The sequence below is a fragment of the Triticum dicoccoides genome, chromosome 2A, assembly GCF_002162155.2.
Source record: "Triticum dicoccoides isolate Atlit2015 ecotype Zavitan chromosome 2A, WEW_v2.0, whole genome shotgun sequence".
In the NCBI taxonomy this organism is placed as follows: Eukaryota; Viridiplantae; Streptophyta; class Magnoliopsida; order Poales; family Poaceae; genus Triticum; species Triticum dicoccoides.
In genome coordinates this window covers 547,126,957-547,148,093 of record NC_041382.1, presented here as the reverse complement: position 1 = coordinate 547,148,093, position 21,137 = coordinate 547,126,957, and the positions used below count along the sequence as shown (strand labels likewise).

The window sequence follows — 21,137 nt, the reverse complement described above, 5'->3', positions numbered from 1 at the left end:
GGGAGAAAGGTCTCACCCTGGATCGCATCGCTGTTGATGATCGGAGGAGCAATCGGGCCTAAAAGTGACGACACAGAGGAACTTTCAATGAAAGCACCAATGTCGGTGTCAAAACCGGCGGATCTCGGGTAGGGGGTCCCGAACTGTGTGTCTAGGCGGATGGTAACAGGAGACCGGGGACACGATGTTTTTACCCAGGTTTGGGCCCTCTCGATGGAGGTAAAACCCTACGTCCTGCTTGATTAATATTGATGATATGGGTAGTACAAGAGTAGATCTACCACGAGATCAAGGAGGCTAAACCCTAGAAGCTAGCCTATGGTATGATTGTTGTTCGTCCTACGGACTAAAACCCTCCGGTTTATATAGACACCAGAGAGGGCTAGGGTTACACAGAGTCGGTTACAATGGTAGGAGATCTACATATCTGTATCGCCAAGCTTGCCTTCCACACCAAGGAAAGTCCCTTTCGGACACGGGACAAAGTCTTCAATCTTGTATCTTCATAGTCCAGGAGTCCGACCAAAGGTATAGTCCGGCTATCCGGACACCCCCTAATCCAGGACTCCCTCACCTACTCTCTTCAAGGATGCCCGTAAGTTTGTCTTATCTTGTGATGAATGTCAAAGAATTGGTAATATTAGTAGACGTCAAGAAATGCCTATGAATTATTCTCTTGTTATTGAACCGTTTGATGTTTGGGGCTTTGATTATATGGGACCTTTTCCTGCCTCTAATGGATATACACATATTTTAGTTGCTGCTGATTACGTTACTAAGTGGGTAGAAGCTATTCCAACTAGTAGTGCTGATCATAACACTTCTATTAAAATGCTTAAAGAAGTTATTTTTCTGAGGTTTGGAGTCCCTAGATATTTAATGATTGATGGTGGTTCACACTTTATTCATGGTGCTTTCCGTAAAATGCTTGCTAAATATGATGTTAATCATAGAATTGCATCTCCTTATCACCCTCAGTCTAGTGGTCAAGTAGAGTTGAGCAATATAGAGCTCAAATTAATTTTGCAAAAGACTGTTAATAGGTCTAGAAAGAATTGGTCCAAGAAACTTGATGATGCATTATGGGCTTATAGAACTGCATACAAAAATCCTATGGGTATGTCTCTGTATAAAATGGTTTATGGAAAAGCATGTCACTTACCTCTCGAACTGGAACATAAGGCATATTGGGCTATTAAAGAGCTCAACTATGATTTTAAACTTGCCGGTGAGAAGAGGTTATTGGATATTAGCTCACTTGATGAATGGAGAACCCAAGCTTATGAAAATGCCAAGTTGTTTAAAGAAAAAGTTAAAAGATGGCATGACAAAAGGATACAAAAGCGTGAGTTTAATGTAGGTGATTATATATTGCTATACAACTCTCGTTTAAGATTTTTTGCAGGAAAACTTCTCTCTAAATGGGAAGGCCCCTATGTTATCGAAGAGGTCTATCGCTCCGGTGCCATAAAAATCAACAACTTTGAAGGCACAAATCCGAAGGTGGTAAATGGTCAAAGAATTAAACATTATATCTCAGGTAATCCCATAAATGTTGAAACCAATATTATTGAAATCGTAACCCCAGAGGAATACATAAGGGACACCTTCCAGACCGTTTCAGACTCCGAAAAGGAATAGGTATGTGGTACGGTAAGTAAACCGACTCCAAAACAATTTTTAAGGCAATATTTCTTTGTTTTGGAATATTTAGAAAAATATAAAAATAAGTAGCAGTCCGGGAAGGACACGAGGGCCCCACGAGGGTGGTGGGCGCGCCCTACCCTCTAGGCGCCCCCCCCTACCTCGTGAGCACCCCGTGTGCCTTCCGGACTCCGTTTTCTTGCATGATACGTATTTTGGTCGGTAAAAATTCATTATATATTCTCCCGAAGGTTTTGACTCCCGTATCATGCAAATATCCTCTGTTTTCGTTTCGAGCTGTTGCTGCTACAGATTAGAGCAAGATGTCTTCTCAAGAGTCAATCGGGGAGAGCCGGGTATCTAATCCGGCACCGGAACCAAGGGCAAACAGCGTCGCTGACCACTTTGGGCCAGCAACGGAGGAAGAGATGGAGGCTCACTTGATGAGAGTAGATGCCATAGAGGATCAAGAAGTCACCTCTCGCCTCCGAGCTAGGTTCACGATGGGGGAACTACAAAGCTCAGCTATTCCAAACTCGGTGATCCCTTCTAATGTTAGATTTCTTTCTTATGAAAATATGAAGAGGAGTGTCACTTGTTCACCCGCAGCTATGCAACACCCTTGGGTGCAAGGAGCTTTAGCTGTCACAGGAAATCTTCGTAAGGAAATAATGGACCTCAAAAAGCAAGTCAATAAGCTCGAGGAGGAGAACCGCATCCTGAGGGGAATCATCGCCAAGAATATTGCACCGACGATAAAGAAGGAGATATAATCACATGGGTATGGCACTCCCCTTGGCAACTGCCAAGCTTGGGGGAGGTGCCCCGGTATCGTATCACAATCACAAATCCTATCTTTACCATTTTTTCCTAGTTTGATCCTATTAATAGTATCTTGATCTAGTAGAATAAAGTTTATGGCATGATCTAGTTTTGAGTTTTGCTTTTTGATCTCTCTATGTAATCGAGTCCGTGAGTTATATATAATAAAGATTAGTGTTGAGTCAAGGGCTTGATTATTTTGCCATGATCTTGGGTGAATAAAAGAAAAGAGAAAAAGAATAAAAAGAAACAAAAAGTTCATATTGATCTTATTGAGAGTAATGACTTCACATAGAAAGAGTATGATGATTAAAAGTTGTTGGGAGTTGGCAGACATAGCCTTGGTCATCGTTGCAATTAATAGGAAGCAATAATGAAAGAGAGGTTTCACATATAGATATATTATCATTAACATCTTTTATGATTGGGAGCACTCATTAAAATATGACATGCTACAGTGTTGATGTTGGACAACGAAGACAACATAATGAGTTATGTCTTTCTTATATCTGAGATAAAGTATGTTGTCATGGATCCTCTAACTTGTTGAGCTTGCCTTTCCCCCTCATGCTAGCCAAATTCTCAGCACCAAGTAGAAATACTACTTGTGCTTCCAAATACCCTTAAACCAGTTTTGCCATGAGAGTCCACCATATATACCTATGGATTGAGTAAGATCCTTCAAGTAAGTTGTCATCGGTGCAAAGCAATAAAAATTGCTCTAAATATGTACGATTGATTGGTGTGGGAGAAATAAGCTTTATACGATCTTGTGATGTGGAAGTAATAAAAGCGACATACTGCATAATAAAGGTTCATATCACAAGGGGCAATATAAAGTGACGTTCTTTCACATTGAGATTTTGTGCATCCAACCATAAAAGCGCATGGCAACCTCTGCTTCCCTCTGCGAAGGGCCTATCCTTTATTATTATCTTCTACCTTATGCAAGAGTCATGGTGATCTTCACCTTTTCTTTTTCATTTTATCCTTTGGCAAGCTCAGCATGTTGGAAAGAACATGTTATATATATATATATATATATATATATATATATATATATATATATATATATATATATATATATATATATATCTAATTGGATGTAGGGGAGCATGAATTATTATTGTTGACATTACCCTTGAGGTAAAAGGTTGTGGGGCAAAACTATAAGCCCCTATCTTTCTCTGTGTCCGATTAAAACTTCATAACCACAAGCATTGCGTGAGTGTTAGCAATTATGAAGGACTAAATGATAGTTGATATGTGGACTTGCTTTTTAGCTCTGACATAGACTCTTTCCGATGTTATGATAAATTGCAATTGCTTCAATGACTGAGATTATAGTTTGTCGGAGCCCAATAAGGTTTATGATTTATACTTTTGCATTGTGAATAGATCATCACTTGAACATAAGTAATCATATGACAAAATTTATATATGTTGTTGTTATGAGAATAATCATGATGCCTTCATGTCCGTATTTTATTTTTATCGACGCCTCTACCTCTAAACATGAGGACATATTTATTGTTATCGGCTTTTCGCTTGAGGACAAGCGAGGTCTAAGTTTGGGGGAGTTGATACATCCATTTTGCATCATGCTTTTATATCGATATTTATTGCATTATGGGCTGTTATTTCACTTTATGTCACAATACTTATGGCTATTCTCTCTTATTTTACAAGGTTTACATAAGGAGGGAGAATGCCGGCAGCTGGAATTCTGGACTGGAAAAGGAGCAAATATTAGAGACCTATTCTGTGCAACTCCAAAAGTCCTGAAACTCCACGGAACATCTTAAAATAAATATAGAAAAATCCTCACCAAAGATGAAGGCCAGGGGGCCCACACCCTGCTCACGAGGGTGGGGGCGCCCCCCCTAGGGCGCGCCCCCTACCTCGTGGGCCCCCTGGTGGGTCTCCGATGTCCATCTTCTGCTATATGAAGTCTTTCGATGAGAAAAAAACAGAAGGAACTTTTCGGGACGAGACTCCGCCGCCACGAGGCGGAACCTTGGCGGAACCAATCTAGAGCTCCGGCAGAGCTGTTCTGCCGGGGATACTTCCCTCCGGGAGGGGGAAATCATCACCGTCGTCATCACCAACGCTCCTCTCATCGGGAGAGGGCAATCTCCATCAACATCTTCACCGGCACCATCTCATCTCCAAACCCTTGTTCATCTCTTGTATCCAATTCTTGTCTCAAGGTCCGGGATTGGTGCTAGTAGGTTGCTAGTAGTGTTGATTACTCCTTGTAGTTGATGCTAGTTGGTTTATTTGGTGGAAGATCATATGTTAAGATCCTATATGCATATTATTACCCCTCTGATTATGAACATGAATATGCTTTGTGAGTAATTACGTTTGTTTCTGAGGACACGGGAGAAGTCTTGCTATTAGTAGTCATGTGAATTTGGTATTCGTTTGATATTTTGATAAGATGTATATTGTCTAGCCTCTAGTGGTGTTATGTGAACGTCGACTACATAACACTTCACCATTATTTGGGCCTAGAGGAAGGCATTGGGAAGTAATAAGTAGATGATGGGTTGCTAGAGTGACAGAAGCTTAAACCCTAGTTTACGCGTTGCTTTGTAAGGGGCTGATTTGGATCCACATATTTCATGCTATGGTTAGGTTTACCTTAATACTTTTGTTGTAGTTGCGGATACTTGCAATAGAGGTTAATCATAAGTGGGATGCTTGTTCAAGTAAGAACAGCACCCAAGCACCGGTCCACCCACATATCAAATTATCAAAGTATCAAACGCGAATCATATGAACGTGATGAAAACTAGCTTGACGATATTCCCATGCGTCCTCGGGAGCACTTTTCCTATTATAAGAGTTTGTTCCGGCTTGTCCTTTGCTAGAAAAAGGATTGGGCCACCTTGCTGCACTTTATTTACTTTCGTTACTTGTTGCTCGTTACAATTTATCTTATCACAAAACTATCTGTTACCACTTATTTCAGTACTTGCAGAGAATACCTTGTTGAAAACCGCTTATCATTTCCTTCTTCTCCTCGTTGGGTTCGACACTCTTACTTATCGAAAGGACTACGATAGATCCCCTATACTTGTGGGTCATCATATCTTCACAGCCCATCAGTCCGGCCCATGGCTAACAGGCCGGACGCCCGAGACCCCTTAGTCCAGGACTCCCCCCTCCCCCCCCCTGAGGAGTTAATGAGCATTCATGGGCCCTAGTGGAGAGAGGAGGAGGCAGCCAGGTGGAGGCACGCGCCCCCCAAGCCCAAACTGAATCGGACTAGGGTTGGGGGGGGGGCCTTTCCTTCTCTTCTCCTTCTCTTTCCCTCCTTCTCCTAGTGGGAATAGGAAAGGGGGCGAATCCTACTTGGGCCGGGAGTCCAAATAGGACTCCCCCATGGCGCGCCCCCCTTGGGCCGGCCACCTCTCCTCCCCCCTTTATATACATGGGAGGGGGCACCCCAAGGGCACACCAAGCCTTCTCTTAGCCGTGTGCGGTGCCCCCTCCACAGTTACACACCTCTGTCATATCGTCATAGTGCTTAGGCGAAGCCCTGCGCCGGTAACTTCATCATCACCGTCGTCACGCCACCGTGCTGACGGAAATCTCCCTCGCTCTCAACTGGATCAAGAGATCGAGGGACGTCATCGAGCTGAACGTGTGCTGAACGCGGAGGTGTCGTACGTTCGGTGCTTGGATCGGTTCGATCGCGAAGACGTTCGACCACATCAACCGCGTTACTAAACGCTTCCGCTTTCGGTCTACGAGGGTACGTAGACACACTCTCCCCACTCGTTGCTATGCATCACCTAGATAGATCTTGCGTGATCGTAGGTAAATTTTTTGAAATACTGCGTTCCCAAACAGTCTACCTCATACTGGCACTTATATCCTAGACCCGTTATATAATGTGAGGGTAGACATATGATGTAATCTTTTGGTGGGGATTTAGGGGGGGGGGGCTTTGGCTGCCTCTTTCTACCCCACCCTCCCCTCTCCATCTATAAATAGAGGAGGCAGGCATCCAAAATTCACACACAAAGTTGAGCACTTCACCTCTCAAGCAATGGCATGCAATCATATGTCTTCTCTCTCTAGCTACTCCATGAAATAGTTTCATTGTGTCGCAAGGCTGCTTACTCTCCGGTAGTGATTAGTTGTGGGCGGCGAAGCGCCGCCGGATCGGTGACATCATATACATGCAACTAGGTGGAGAGATCGTACTTTTGATCTTTGTTCGCGAGAAAAAATATTGCGGTTGGAAGGTTGTACATATATCCTAACTTTGGGAATTTGCATCAACGATCTCCGTCAATTCTTCTTCCACTGCACTCCGATTCGGATCAGATCTAACCTTGTGTGCATCCTCATAGTGGTCCTGGGTTGGTGCATAGGACGAAAAAAAATTGTTTTCTGTTGCGTTACCCTACAGTTCACCGACGAGCACGACGAGCGGCATCAATCGTACTTCGGCGCACCAGTGCCCTGTGCTCCAGGGCATCCACATTACACGCATGCTCCAGCGTAGGAGCCGCCTTGCGGGCCAGTGATGATGGAGTAGGTGGCCAAGGAGGAGGGTGAGGCCTATAAGAAGGCCCTCGCGGACCCCAACTCGACGAGTTCGCCATGTGGCCTGGCTGCCACTACCGTGACCGAGCCGGAGTGCAGGTTGCCACACCCAAACCGAGCCGGAGTATGAGCCATGGCCACTGGTGGTCGTGGACGTCCACGGCCCCATGGACGCCAGTGTGGGTGTCGTGCACACCCATGCGGGTGGCACGGAGCAGCAGCAACCGAAGCAGCAAGAGGCGCCCGCTACGCCACCGCCCGCGTCTACGATAGTATCGTGGCCGGCTCCGGTCTTTATCGACTTCACCGACGAGGACAACGTGGACGGCCACTAGATTTATATTTTACTTATTATGTTAAATTAATGTACTGACTTATGTTTGATGGTAATGTATTTTTTTAGTGTAGCAATGAATATATTTTTAATTCGCAAATTGGTCAAAATCTGAAATGTGACCCGATGCATTGAGCGCATCTATGGGCCAGTGCACATGGCCAAACTTTGGTGTCCGCCTAGTCGTCCCAAGCGGATAAATTATGTTTCTGTTTGGATCGGCCCGTTTAAGTTGCCCTTGTAAAAGCCGCTCTGGGGTGTCTCATTTATTTGTTCGGGCATCTTTCTGGAATTTCCTAACGGACGCTCGCTGCATCGAGTTGTCGAGGCTTCGCACAGAGAGGCGAGCGACTAGCGATCAGGATGGACCGGCCCAGTTAGGAGATAACGCTGGCGCTACAGCTTCCGGTTTTGGGAACCTTCTGGAGGGTTCCTGAATGGTTTTGGGAACCTTCTAGAAGGTTCTTGAACCGGGTTTTCACTGGTTTTTTCTGTTTGCTTTTTCTTTGTTGTTTTTCCTGTTTTTTCTTTTTCTTTCCTCGCTTTTCTGTTTCTTTATTTCATCTTTCAATTCCTTTTTCTTCTCTTTTTATTTTCTTTTTGTTCACGTTTCAAATTATGTTTGAGAGTTTCAAAACATCTTCCCATTACAAAATTGTTCTCCATTTCAAATTCGCGCTTCCAAATTTGTTCTCCATTTCAAAATTTGTTCTCAACATTCAAAAATTGTTCGCGCTTCCAAATTTGTTCTCCATTTCTAAATTTGTTCTCAACATTCAAAAAATGTTCGTGCTTTCAAAAACTGTTCGAGCTTCCAAATTTGTTCTCCATTTCAAAATTTGTTCTCAACATTAAAAAAAATTCATGCTTTAAAAAATTGTTCGCGTCGTTTTAGAAACTGTTCACCTTTTAATGTTTTATTCACAAAACAACAAATATTTTGTTTAAAAAAAGTTCCCATTTCCAAAATTTGTTCACAAATACAAAAACTGTTCACATGTTCAAATTTTGTTTGCAAATGCAAAAATGTATGTGAATTTCAAAAAAATGTTCCAAATGTTGTTCACAAATTCAAAGCTGTTCAGGAAGTTCGAAAATTTGTTCACAATTTGAAAAAAAATGGTTTCAAAATTTGTTCACATATGAAAAAAAAATCTTCTCATGTTTATTTTTTTGTTCAAAATTCAATAGTGTTTGCGATTTTTTTAAAAAAAATCGTTTTTCCAAATTTTGTTCACATATTGAAGGTTCATGTTTTTCAAAATTAGTTCACAAATGAAAATAATGCTAGAATTTTGTAAAAGTAGTTTTAAATTTTCAAATGTATTCATTTTTGGAATTTCTTAATTTTTTTCTATAAATGTTTTGTGTTTACAATAACTAGTTGATTATTTCAAAAAATGTTCTCGTATTTAATTTTTTGTTCCATTTTTTTAACTTTTTTGAGTTTCCCAAATAATGTTTTCCTTTCAAAAAGTATTTTCTTTTAAAAAAAATCTTGTTTGGCATTTTTGTAAAAAAAATAATCTGCCACGTATTGTAGTTCAACTGTGGTGGGTTGAGCACGGACGCCTGGACGGCATATGCCTGCGTGATGAGTTGCTCGGACTTTGGGTGCCAATCGAACTCCAAGTCTACCTAGTCAATGGGCCAGGCAGTTGATGGATCGATGTCAACTGTGGTGGGTTGAGCACGCACGCCTGGACGGCATATGCCTGCGTGATGAGTTGCTCGGACTTTTGGAAAAGAGCTCCCCCAGTACAATCCAATCCACGCTTATTTGCAACGACATGCCGCGTGCACGTATTAGCTGTGTACCCGTGTAGCACAACAGCAGAATAGACCTGGCTCTGCAAACATGTTCTGCTGTACCAGGGAGGAAGCTGCCTATGTTGACCAATGCTAGTTACGGCGTTGAGGCAGGCCGTCGTGTGCACGGGACGATTCAATTCCGTGGAAAAGGGTGTCTACCGTTGATGATTGAGACATTTGATTCGTATAGTAGCAGGAGTAACATTGTCCGTCTAATCTAAACGACATCGACTTGTCGATGCCAAAAGCAAGTCATCCACCCTGAAAGAAGAACAATACGTATTATCAGAAGGGGGAAAAGAATCATCGTGCTTTCTCTTAGGAAGACGAAGAACCAGTCCACAGACACAGGTACGAGAGCGGACCATTCAATGTTGCCGCATACATCTCAACCAATGTTTAAACTAAACGAATGAAATTCATACAAACACGACAGATTTCATCAAAGTACGGGTATAAAATAGTATAGATCATGCATACATAGCATGCATATAGGTCTAGTACAAAAACAGTTCAAATTCAACCGATTTTTCAACAAGTTTTTTATCAACAGATCATGTCATCCCACACATACTGCACTTTCATCTTCATCCAATAGTGTATGTAACTAAATGGTCTATCATGTGGTACATCACGGCAGCGCATATGGGCTACAAAATATTAATGCAACATTGATTTTTTCGATAAAGGGCATTTCATTGAATTGAGATATCGAGGTGATATAGTCGCATCAAAAGAACACCCGGCCTCTGCATAACCAGATGCACACAGCCAACAAGTCCAAGGTCCGAAAAGCAACAAAAAAGAAAGAGAGCTAAAAAGAAACTTAAATCCAGCCTATGACGTGGCCGATCCTATCCGAAGATCACACCGCCATCCATGGGGGTAGAAAACCTCCATGGCCGAACGCTCCAGCCGCATAGACGCCATCGTAAAAAGGTCCCTGTCCTCCGGCCTCTGCGGGATAGACCAAGTACGGAGCCATCACGTACATATATGAATAACCTGCATAGAAGATGAAACACACTTATTATTAAAAACCACATCATTCCTGGTAAGCCACAATGCCCAGCATAAGGAAGCTGCCCCCACAAGAATGTGTGTAGAAAATTGTTTTTGAATTCCCCTCAACCAGTTGCCGAACATATTACGTGCACTTCGTGGGGGGTAAAGATTTGAAGCAATGTGAACTATGGCCCAAACAGACCGAGCAAACTTACACTCAAAAAGTAAGTGCCTAATAGACTCGTCATGCTGGCAGAAGACACATTTTGTGCTACCCTGCCAGTTGCGTCGTGTCAAATTATCTCTAGTTAAGATGGCCCCTTTATTTAGAAACAAGAGGAATATCCTCACTTTGACAGGTATTTTGAGCTTCCACAATTTCCTATTATCAACAGGAACCTCGCTATGAACCAGTGCATCATACATGGACTTGACTGAAAAGTTGCCATTCTGATGCAATCTCCATCGGAAAATGTCTGATTCACCTGACAGCTGAATGACCTCTAGTCGTATGAGTAATTCATTCCATGCTGCCAGGCAAGGTCCTAAAAGATCCCTGCGGAAAGAAATATCCGGATTTTCTTGTCCCAAAACTTGTTTGATCTTGACAAATTTATGTCTAACAATCCTGTACAAGTTGGGGTATTGCACATTGAGAGGGGTGGTACCTAGCCAGGTGTCCTCCCAGAATCGTACCTGCGATCCATCTCTAACCAAGAAAGTACCAAATTGGAAAAAGAATTTCTTAGCCTTCATCACCCCACTCCAAAAATGTGAATCGCCAGGTCTCCAATAAACTTGAGAAATGGCTTTGGATCGCACGTACTTGTTACGAATGATTTCCTGCCACACTCCATTCTCAGTGAGTAGTTTGTACACCCATTTACTGAGTAGAGCAATTAATCTCAAGGTCTTGGATTCCAAGTCCTCCTTGACTTTTAGGTCGACATAATACATTCCACCTAGCCAGTCGATATTTTTTGGTTTCATTATCACTTTGCCAGAAAAATCTGGATCTGAAGTAATCTAAGCGCTAAAGAACCCCTTTAGGTAGGTGGAAGAATGACAGCATATATAACACCATATTACTGAGGACGGAATTAATCAAAATTAACCGACCTCCATAAAACAAGAGTTTGGCCTTCCAACTGGCTAGACGTTTCTCAAGTCTCTCTTCCACATACTTCCACTCAGCTATAGTTAAGCGCCGATAGTGAATGGGTATCCCTAAATACCGAATTGGGAATTGCCCGATTTGGCAGCCAAAAATATCAGCATACTCAGGTGCAGATTCTGCAGCATCGCCGAAACAAAAAAGTTCGCTCTTATGAAAATTAATTTTGAGACCAGAAAGTTCCTCAAAAGCACATAAAAGCAACTTGAGGTTTCTTGCTTTCTCTATATCATGATCCATGAACAAAATTGTGTCATCCGCATATTGTAGAATAGATAAGCCTTCTTCTACTAGATGAGGAATAACACCTCTGACTTGGCCGGCCATCTTAGCCCTGTCAACAAGGATAGCTAACATATCGGCCATAATGTTAAATAAAATAGGAGATGCAGGGTCCCCTTGGCGAAGCCCCTTCCTAGTCTGAAAGTAGTTGCCAACTTCGTCATCAACCTTGATGGCCACGCTCCCTCCGGACACAAAACTCTCTACCCAACGACACCATTTTTGCGAGAACCCCTTCATACGCAAGGTTTGCAACAGAAAGAGCCATTTAACTTTATCGTAGGCTTTTTCAAAGTCTATTTTAAGGATAACTCCATGCAACTTTTTACGGTGAAGCTCATGTACAGTTTCATGCAGTACAACAACTCCATCTAGTATGTTGCGTCCTTGCATAAATGATGTTTGGGTGGGTTTGACCACATGGTCAGCCACCCCGTTCAACCGATTAGTTGTAACTTTAGTAAAAAAAATTAAAGCTTACGTTTAGGAGACAAATCGGTCTATATTGTTGAATGCGACTAGCCTCCTTAGTCTTAGGTAAAAGGATGATTTCCCCAAAGTTTAAAAGAGAAATGTCAAGCTCCTCAGCATGCAGTTCATTAAACAACTGAACCAGGTCCGACTTGATCATATCCCAGAAACATTGATAAAACTCCGTAGGAAACCATCCGGACCTGGAGCCTTGTTGTGTTCCATCTAAAACACCGCGGTTCGAATTTCCTCCTCGGAGAATGGGGAGGTTAGGAATTCATTTTCCGCTTCTGAAACTTGAGGGATGTCATGAGTAATAGACTCGTCCATCTCAAGAGATGTATCAGCTGACGGTCCAAAAAATTCTTTGTAATACTTAGTAATAAAGCTTCTGAGAGGTACGTCCCCCTCTATGCGGCCCTCATCCTGATCTAGAGCGAATATATGTTTCTTTCTATGTCTGCCATTGGTGAGCATTTGAAAGTATTTCGTATTATCACCACCTAGAACGAGCAAGTCTGCCTTGCAACGTTGGTACCATTTGATCTCCTCCTCGCGTAATAGGCGAGCAATCTGCTCATTGGGATTGCTTTTTTGCTCAATCTCCTCAGCAGAAAGAGACCGCACCTCCGCAATTTTATCGAGAGTATCAATTAAGGTAGATAGTCGCAATTTCTCTTTCTTATAGATGCCAGCAGTATGCTTAGCCCATCCACGAAGGAACCTTCGCAGAGCACGAATTCGATTGTTCCATCGTTGAATTGGCGTGTTACCGCGAGGTTGACGTGCCCATACTTTCTTAACCAAGTCGTGGAATCCCTCTCTAGTGAGCCATCCCAGTTCAAATTTGAATTGGTGACGGTTAGCACTTGGAGTTGTCTGTCCGAAATCGGTTAACAATGGAGCGTGATCCGATAAGGATTCAATTCTTTCTAGGGCCCGTACCGAGGCTAGGGGATATTTATATTCCCAGTCGGTGGTAACGAGCACCCGGTTAAGTTTTTCAAAAGTTGGGTTTACTCGGTTATTGGCCCAGGTATACTGACGACCAGACATGGTGAGTTCCCGCAGGTCCAGGCTGTCAATAACATCATTGAAGAGGAATGGTCACCTAGTGTCAAACCGGTCATTGTTTTTTTCCTGCTGATATCTAAGAATATTGAAATCCCCCCCCCCCTGATTAACATGGGATGGGGATTTTCTCGGCAGGTATTAACAAGTTCTTTAAGAAAAGCCGACTTGAATTCCTCCTGAGCGGCGCCATATACAGCCACCAGACTCCAGAGGAAGTTGTCCGACTTATTTCGAAGGTGAAATTTGATATGATATTCCCCCTTCGAAGTGGACAAAAGTTCCAAATATGTGGAATGGATGCCTAGCAAAATACCCCCTGACCTCCCAGACGGCGGTAAGATGTGTCATTCGTAATCATAACCACATGAAAGGTGGTCAAGATCACGTGTTGCGAAGTCACGTTTGCTAGACTCGGTGATAGCTACAAAATCCAACGCATGATCCTTCACACAATCGGCAATGTGTTTGTGTTTAGCCAAGTCACCAAGACCTCTGCTATTCCAAAACATGCCTCTCATGACAAACCACCTTTTTGTTTGGAGACCTTTCCCATTTTAGACTTGCGCCCCTTTTTGTTTGCTGAACTAGACTTGTTCTTTCGTACTGACGCGACAAGCTCAAATAGCGTAGTGTCACGCACAGTATCATCCAAGTCTACTTCAGTCGTGTCTTTAACCAGATGGGATAGGAGCTTGCCTTCATGATTGGCATCAGCATTGATTGAATGAATGCATCAATCAACGCGTTGAGCAAGAAGAACCAAAACTTAAGATCTCCTCGGCTACCACGCACAATGGTTACCTTGCCTTCAACATATCACCCGTGCCATAAAACTTGGTGAGTTGGTCTGCATGGCGTACCATCGATACGATAACGATCTCATAATGCCATCATGGACGATGTGCATGTTGTAGGGCGCAGTGAGCTTTCGTGTGTGAAATGAATCATGCACGCGCTGCTAGAATAGACCCTCTCTACTACTGCCTAAGAAATATGTGGATACAGCCAACCATGGATCACAGAACAACTTATCCTCCTTCTTACTTAAAAAAGACATGGCATTTGACCGAATACCTACCGGGCGTGGTGACCGCCATGGACGACGTCAACAGAGGGCGGAGTGTACCTGCCTACAGACGGGTGGTGGACGACGCCGTCGTGAAAGGTGAGCGGATGCGTCGGTGCTGGTTGCGAAGGTCCGGCAATGCATGTGTGCCAGCCGTAGAGGTACAACGACGACATCGGCGGAGGAGGGTGCGGATGCAAAGCAAGAGGGAGAAGGACGGATCGAAAGAAAATGAAATCAGAAGAGGCGATTTAATGGGCCGGGGGTGTCAGAGTCCTACGTAGCTGCTGTCCGGACTCCGGCAAAGCCTCGCAACTTTCTCTCTGTTTTTAGAAAAAAGTACGTCCGGATCGCTCAGCCGATACAGTCCTGCGTTGAATGGCACAACACATACAGAACGTGTTTTTCGGACGTATACATGCGGTTTTTGTTTTTCTTAACGTAGAACAGCTGCTAAATTCATCTGGGCAGGAGAAACAAGCACATGTGACGGCTACAGAAACGCATTTGGTTATTGGCATGGAGTAGCAGACGTACACATACACCCCGTTCTTCACGAGCAATGCATGATCTAGTTTGCTTCTCGTGTGGTGCGTTTCTGTTGCCGCCTTGGCCTTGGCCTTGGGTCTTCCACCACGGCACCGGGCCACGACCATGACACACGGCTCGGTCCCTCTGCTAGATCCTCCTACCACTAGCACAGACGCAGCCGCTACGCAGGCCAGGACTCGGCGGTGCCCGTGGCAACCACGCCACGTTCTTATCCGCTCACATATTTTTTTGTATGTATCGCGAAACTTATCCGCTGATTTCTTAAGCACAAGAGCCTCCCCCAAGTTGTTCCACACATGAATGAATCTCACTTCCAATTCATAGGCGTACTAAATTGACCGTGAGGGAGACAGTGGAGTGGAAATGGAGAAGAAAAGAAAAGGGGAAGATCGACCGACGCCCAGCCAAAACGGGAATCACGCAAAGAACGATGGACAAACCGGGAATGATTAAAGAGGCATCCATCACCACACCAGCGGCGCAATCTGCTCTGCCTTACGCCTCACGCTCGCCCCTCGCCCCTCGCCGGCCACGAGAATGGGATTTGCAAATGCAAATGCTCCTCCCACTAACACCGTCTCTTAACCAAAGTTGTATTATTATTATTACTCTACTAAACAAAAATTGATCTCTTGACGAAAGGGGAGGCTGTCATCTCATCCGTAAGCGAAAAGGCGGGCGCACAAGTCCAAAAGTGAACATTCCGATTCTTCTCCCTCGCCAAAGCTTTTTATCGGATGGAGGAATCCACAGACCGAACCAAAAGTTTCACTTGGCCAGAGTCAAAGGAAACGAGAAACATCAGGCCTCACAGGAGCACACGCAAATATTTTCCTATGGCTACTAAAAAAGGTGAAAAATTAAATTTATCCATACCATCAACTAAACAAATCCAAACTACACGCATTTTTCTACAGTCAAGCTCTGCACTGCAGTTCCGGTGGCGGTGTGGAGTTCATCATGGCCGCGCCGGCGCCGGCGCCGGCGAGGCGGCCCCCTTTCTGCTCGACTCGGCGTCGTCCCTTCCCCGCCGGGTGGACCCGTCCCACCCCTTCCGCACCGACCCGTCGCCTCCCCCTCGGGCCCACGACATCGTCCTCGCCAGGAACGCCTGCCACCGCCGCCCGCCGTGGCTGCTGCCGCCGCCGCCCGCGGGCCGGCCTCCGCGCACGCTCCCCTCGGGACTCGCTCCGGCGAAGTCGATCAGGCTGGTGGCGTGGCGCAGGCGGCGCGACCTCAGCACCTGCTCCCTCACGTGGTGCGGCAGCCGCAGCGTGAACCTCTCGTGGTCGCTCCGCTCCGCGGCGGCGGCCGACGCCGCGAAGAGCGAATGGCCCGTCGAGTGCGACCTCGGCAGCCTCGCCGCCCGCCGCTCGCTGCGCAGCATCTCCAGCTCCATCGCCTCCTCCTTCCGGTCATCCTCGTCGCTCTCCTCCTCCTCCTCCCGAACCGGTATCGCCACGGCGTGCGGCGGGGACGGCGAAGGCGAGGGCTGACGCCGCGCCACCTGCTCGGGCGACGGGGGCGCCACGGCGGACGGCTGCGGCGGCGGCGGCGGCTTCTCGAGGTTGGCGCGGCAGAGCGGGCACGTGATCCGCGCCTCGAGCCAGGGGTCGATGCACTCGGGGTGGAAGGCGTGCGAGCAGTGCGGCAGCAGCCGGAGGTCGTCGGCCTCCTCGAACGCCGTGAGGCACACGGCGCACTCCAGCACACCCCTGCCGATCTTGTGCTCCTTGATCTCCCTGTACTGCATGATCGGGAACGTGGCCACCACCGCCGGGTCCAGCCCGCGCTTCCCCCGCCTGGACGCCCCGGCCCCGGCCGCGGCGGCCGCCGCCCCCTGCGGCGCGGCGTTCTCGGCGAGGCGGCACTGGTTGATGTAGGCGCAGAAGAAGAGCAGGAAGAAGAAGACGCTGATGGCGACGGTGATGACCGTGGACATGGTGCGCCCGAACGGCGTGGGCCTCGGCGCCGCCGCCGCCCCGGACTGCGGCACCGGCGCCGGCGGCAAAGTCTGCGCCACGCATGATCCGGCGCCGGCGCCGAGGAGGCAGAGAAGGACGAGGAGGAGGTGTGGACGCACCTCCATCGCCGCAACCATAGAATTGTCAGCTGAGGCGGTGGTCTGCTCTACAAGAGAGAGAGAGAGAGAGAGAGCTCAGCTGGAGGCTGGCGGTGTGGTGTGCCGCTACGTTAGCGGCGGCGGCGGCGCCTAAAATCCCGAGGGAAATTCGCACCTTCCTTTCCTTTCTTTCTTGGGCAGAAATTTTCTGACGAGTGGACGCTTGCCTTTTGCTCTTGTATGCACCACACCACAGGCCCTCCCTTCACGTTTCTACATCTAGATTGATCTGCTTTGACTACTGATTTTGCCATCACACTACACTGAATGCGATGCGATTATTAATAATCGTGCCGACCGTAAATGTCATACAATTTGCCATAATTGTAGAATACACATACAGCATCATTCCAGTTTTTTGGAAAATGGTGGGTGTGGTAGCTGAGGATTGCCCAATGACGCCGAGAAATCCTTAGACAAGCTCGTCTAGATCGCGACTGGTTTTCATATGACATGGGCAAATCATGTCTTGCCGGTGCATGCTACACCTGGACTAAAGGAATGTATCTGGTGCACCCGCGCTTGTGATGCTACCGGTGCACAGGATGTCATAGAATATTTTTTGAATATTTTAAAAGCACAATATGAGTCCGGTACACCGGTAGCACCACAAGCTCCGGTGCACCCGATATTTCCCTCCTGGACCAACGGTGTGGAGCATGGAGAACAACATGCTCAAGTGTGATCGAGCAGGTGATGACATGTCGCCTGCCTGGTGGAGCAGTTGTACCGATCATATGCCACTCAGATCGTGAGCGCCACAGGATGACACGGGTGCGGTCAGTTACCAACTTCAGCTTTAGCCGTACAGTACCTGGGTAGTCGGTATCTGGGGCATGTTTATTCCTTGCTGAACTTCGTCACACCTTTTCGGTTGAACCGTGGCACGTGACGAGAAAATGTTCGACGCAGCTCTTTTTTTTGCGGGTGAAAAGGAGATTCTCATTACTCACGAAGGCTTCTTAGCCAATGCCAAGTTTATAACAAAATCTAATCCCGAATGTAACCATACTGCAGTACGGGGAGTGCTACGGCCACGACGCAGCTTAGCAAAGCTTGCAGAACTGCCTAGCTGCTGCTACAAAGCAAAGCTTGCAGAACTGCCTAGCTGCTGCTACAAAATCGTGGCATACACCGCTGCATACATGTGGCAGAATCATGCATGCTCTTAGTTACACTGGACCTGAAAATATATTTCTTTCGATAATGCGTCGCTGGACCTGATAATAGTCAGATTGCATTTGCCAAAATAAAGCATAAACTGTTCTAGAGTCCATTATTCTCGTACCAAAACACAGCAGCAGGCAGCTGTTCTCGACAGAGGGCATAACATGCCACTCAGGAGCACGCGTTTGCCCTGCTCGACAGTATACAGCTCTTCTGCAACATCAGCTCTCTAAAGCTATCCGCCGTGTCGGTGAAGCCAGCAGCCAGAAGAGCATCAAACAGCCTGTTGCAGGCAGAGATGTCGAACTCTGGGACTTTCGATCGCTGCCACTGGTCGACGACCTCCGCGGCATCCTTCAGCTGCCCGCACATCAGATAGGCGGAGAGCACGCAGACATAGTTCCGGCTAGTCATTCTCTGGGAGGTCATCTGCATCGACTTCCATATGTCCTTTACCCTGTCCAGGTTGCCGAGACCGGCGTGCAAGATGACGAGGAGATCGTAGGTTATCCACTCCCTCTGGCTAATCTTCGCCTCGGTTTCCACCAGTGAACTCCCCGAGCTAACAAGCTGGCTGGCATCGACGTAGATACTAGCGAGGTTCCGGTACAGTGTCCATCCTTCGTTGGAGTTTGGATCTTTTGACATCTCGTCGAGAATTCCTTTGAACGCCTCGAGATCCATGGATGCAACCGACGCGCTGATCCGGAGGTTGTATGTGAATAGGTCTGGTGAAACATTTTGCCTCTTCAATTCCTCAGCAAGAGTTGGAACCTTATCAAGCTCGCCGACAGAAATATACAAGGTCATCATTTCATTGTAGACCAGGACATCAATAGGTAGGTCTGCATCCTTCATTCTCTGAAACAGCCTCTCGGCTTTGTCTACCATCTTTGATCGAGCATATGAATGGAGGAGTGCAGTATATGCTTCCAGTGATTTGGCTGCAGGTGGAAGCTTCTCAAAAAAATCTTCAGCTGCATTAGCGCCAAAAACTTTTGTAATCAAGTCGATGCGCACCCCATAGTCGTTCTCAGATAAATCAGACTCATGATGTGTCTTCATCCACTCTGCTACCTGCAAAACTCAAAGTTAAGAACTAATGCTCTCGCCCTTTCTTCTTGTTTTTCTTGAACGAGAAATATAGCAGCCAGGGTAAAATTGTTTGATCCTGTTTATAAGCATTTCGTAGGTATTAGAATAAGCAATGCAAAGAGACAGAGAGAGAAGTGACTGTTTGGATATGAGCTTTGAGCTTTAGCCAGGTGAAATTTCAATGCCTAGCTCTTTCATGGACGGACATAACTCTTCTACTAATATAAAGACCCATTACTTAATGAAAGCAATGGCTCAGATCTATTATATACTCTTACCTCTCATGTGAAAAGAGGAGGTAAGAGGGACCATGTTAAAACTGCCCAATCTAACATCTCAAGAACAGATATCCATTCGGCGCGCTGAGTTTGTAAACAAGATAAAGTGCTCGTCATGTAGTGAAATACAAAAAAGATGGATTACCTAACTTGGCAATAAGATGGCACAGTGAGATAAATGTTTATCTGACAATAATAGCTTTCTAGTATTAAGACCCTAAACTACATGTTACAGCTCCTCAGGACTCAGCACTACATGAGCTTCAATGTCTCCTTTCCAATCAGCAATGGCAAAACAAGATCACTAAAGCACATGAATGCTACTCCCTCCGATCCAAAATAAGTGGCGCGGTTTCGAACTAAGGTTAGTTCAACCTTAGTTCAAAAATGCGACACTTATTATGGATTGGAGGGAGTATTAGAATGATGCATAGCTTGAAAGGAGACTCTATATAACAGATTGGCTATATATCTTCTAAGCCAACCAAACTGCATAAAAAATTGTGTGCAACTTCACACATTTCTATACCGAAAGTGGCACACAATTTCTGAAATGTGCACCTACCCTATTAACATCCAACGTGAAATAGGCGACATGGAATTTGGAAAATTTGGTCGACTTGGAATTCGGAAATAGGCAATCCCTAAAATTATCAACCAGCAGTACAACTCAGTAAAAAACCACATCCTTTCTATTCATCAGAATAATTGGCTACCTAAAGAGTACAACTACAGAAACATTTCATCACCATTTCCAAGCAAAGCACAAACAGATCGTACCACTGCGTTGCATAGGCAATAACTTAAATCTGTACCAAATCGCTCCACGAAACCCTTGCCCTAACTACGGCGCAATCAGAGGAGATCAGGGATCTGGGAGTGCGCGAACCTCGAGCGCGTGCTTGTAGCGCCGGGCGCGGCTGAGGTCGCGGGCGATGCGGCGGAGCTCCGGCGCGGGGGCGGCGCGGCCCTCGCCGGCCCATTTCTCGAGCGCCTCCGTCGCGCTCCGCTTCGCCAGCCGCAGCCGGAAGATGTGGCTCCTCAAGTCGTCCTCCTCGGCTTCGACAACGACCGCGTCCTCAACGTCTGCGGGGGTGGGCGGCGCAGCGGCGGCAGGGGACAGCGTCTCCGCCGCAGAGGCGGTGCAGGAGGAGGAGGACAGCTGGCTAGGGCGGCCGACGATAGAGCGGGGGAGCGCGAGGTGCCGCGAGGCACGAGCTGCTCGGAGAAGAGCCGCCGCCATCTCGGGTGCTCTGCCGCGGCGTTCCGCGCGAGCCAACCGTGACGCCGTAGTAGCAGTGTACAGTTACAAGTCTTTTTCTTTTTGAGAGAGAGGTTTTCTTTTTTTAGAAATCTCGCCTGCTTTATTCATTCAAAGGAATTGTCATATGTACAAGGTTTGGGTCATGAGGTTACCCAATCAAACATGTCTATCTATATCTAGATTACAAGCAAACTTGGCAAGATTGTGAGCCTAGAAATTGAAATTCCTATGCTCGAAAAAAAAAAGCAAGAAATAAAACTGCTGCAATGATTCGTTATTTCATGTACTAATGCCGCATTAGGGCCTCCCGTCCCTCTGTTTATATCGTTCACCGCCTCTTCGCAGTCCGAGGCCACATATACCTTCTGCTCTGGAAGATCATCAGCCAAAGCTAACGCTTCACGGCAAGCAA

General features: G+C 46.1%; 2 protein-coding genes across 2 annotated transcripts; both read right to left on the bottom strand.

Annotated features, from left to right (window-relative positions):
• Positions 1–15,488: 15,488 nt before the first annotated feature.
• Positions 15,489–16,888, bottom strand: LOC119355306 (E3 ubiquitin-protein ligase ATL6-like). The gene has a single exon (XM_037622095.1). It carries the CDS (start codon positions 16,886–16,888, stop codon positions 15,758–15,760), a length of 1,131 nt encoding a protein of 376 aa, XP_037477992.1. The 3' UTR covers positions 15,489–15,757.
• A 982-nt stretch (positions 16,889–17,870) lies between these two features.
• Positions 17,871–20,762, bottom strand: LOC119355305 (pentatricopeptide repeat-containing protein At5g09450, mitochondrial-like). The gene is made up of 2 exons (XM_037622094.1): positions 20,351–20,762; positions 17,871–19,165 (listed from the first exon to the last, which is right to left on the bottom strand). The coding sequence occupies exons 1-2, from the start codon at positions 20,702–20,704 to the stop codon at positions 18,260–18,262; spliced, it is 1,260 nt and encodes a 419-aa protein (XP_037477991.1). The 5' UTR covers positions 20,705–20,762; the 3' UTR covers positions 17,871–18,259.
• Between the last annotated feature and the right edge of the window lie 375 nt (positions 20,763–21,137).

Coding starts and splice junctions, on each gene's coding strand:
- LOC119355305 (XM_037622094.1), bottom strand. CDS start 20,704: ATGGCGGCGGCTCTTCTCCGAGCAGCTCGTGCCTCGCGGCACCTCGCG. Junction 19,166..20,350: donor GCTACAAGCACGCGCTCGAG/GTTCGCGCACTC, acceptor TGAGTTTTGCAG/GTAGCAGAGTGGATGAAGAC.
- LOC119355306 (XM_037622095.1), bottom strand. CDS start 16,888: ATGGAGGTGCGTCCACACCTCCTCCTCGTCCTTCTCTGCCTCCTCGGC.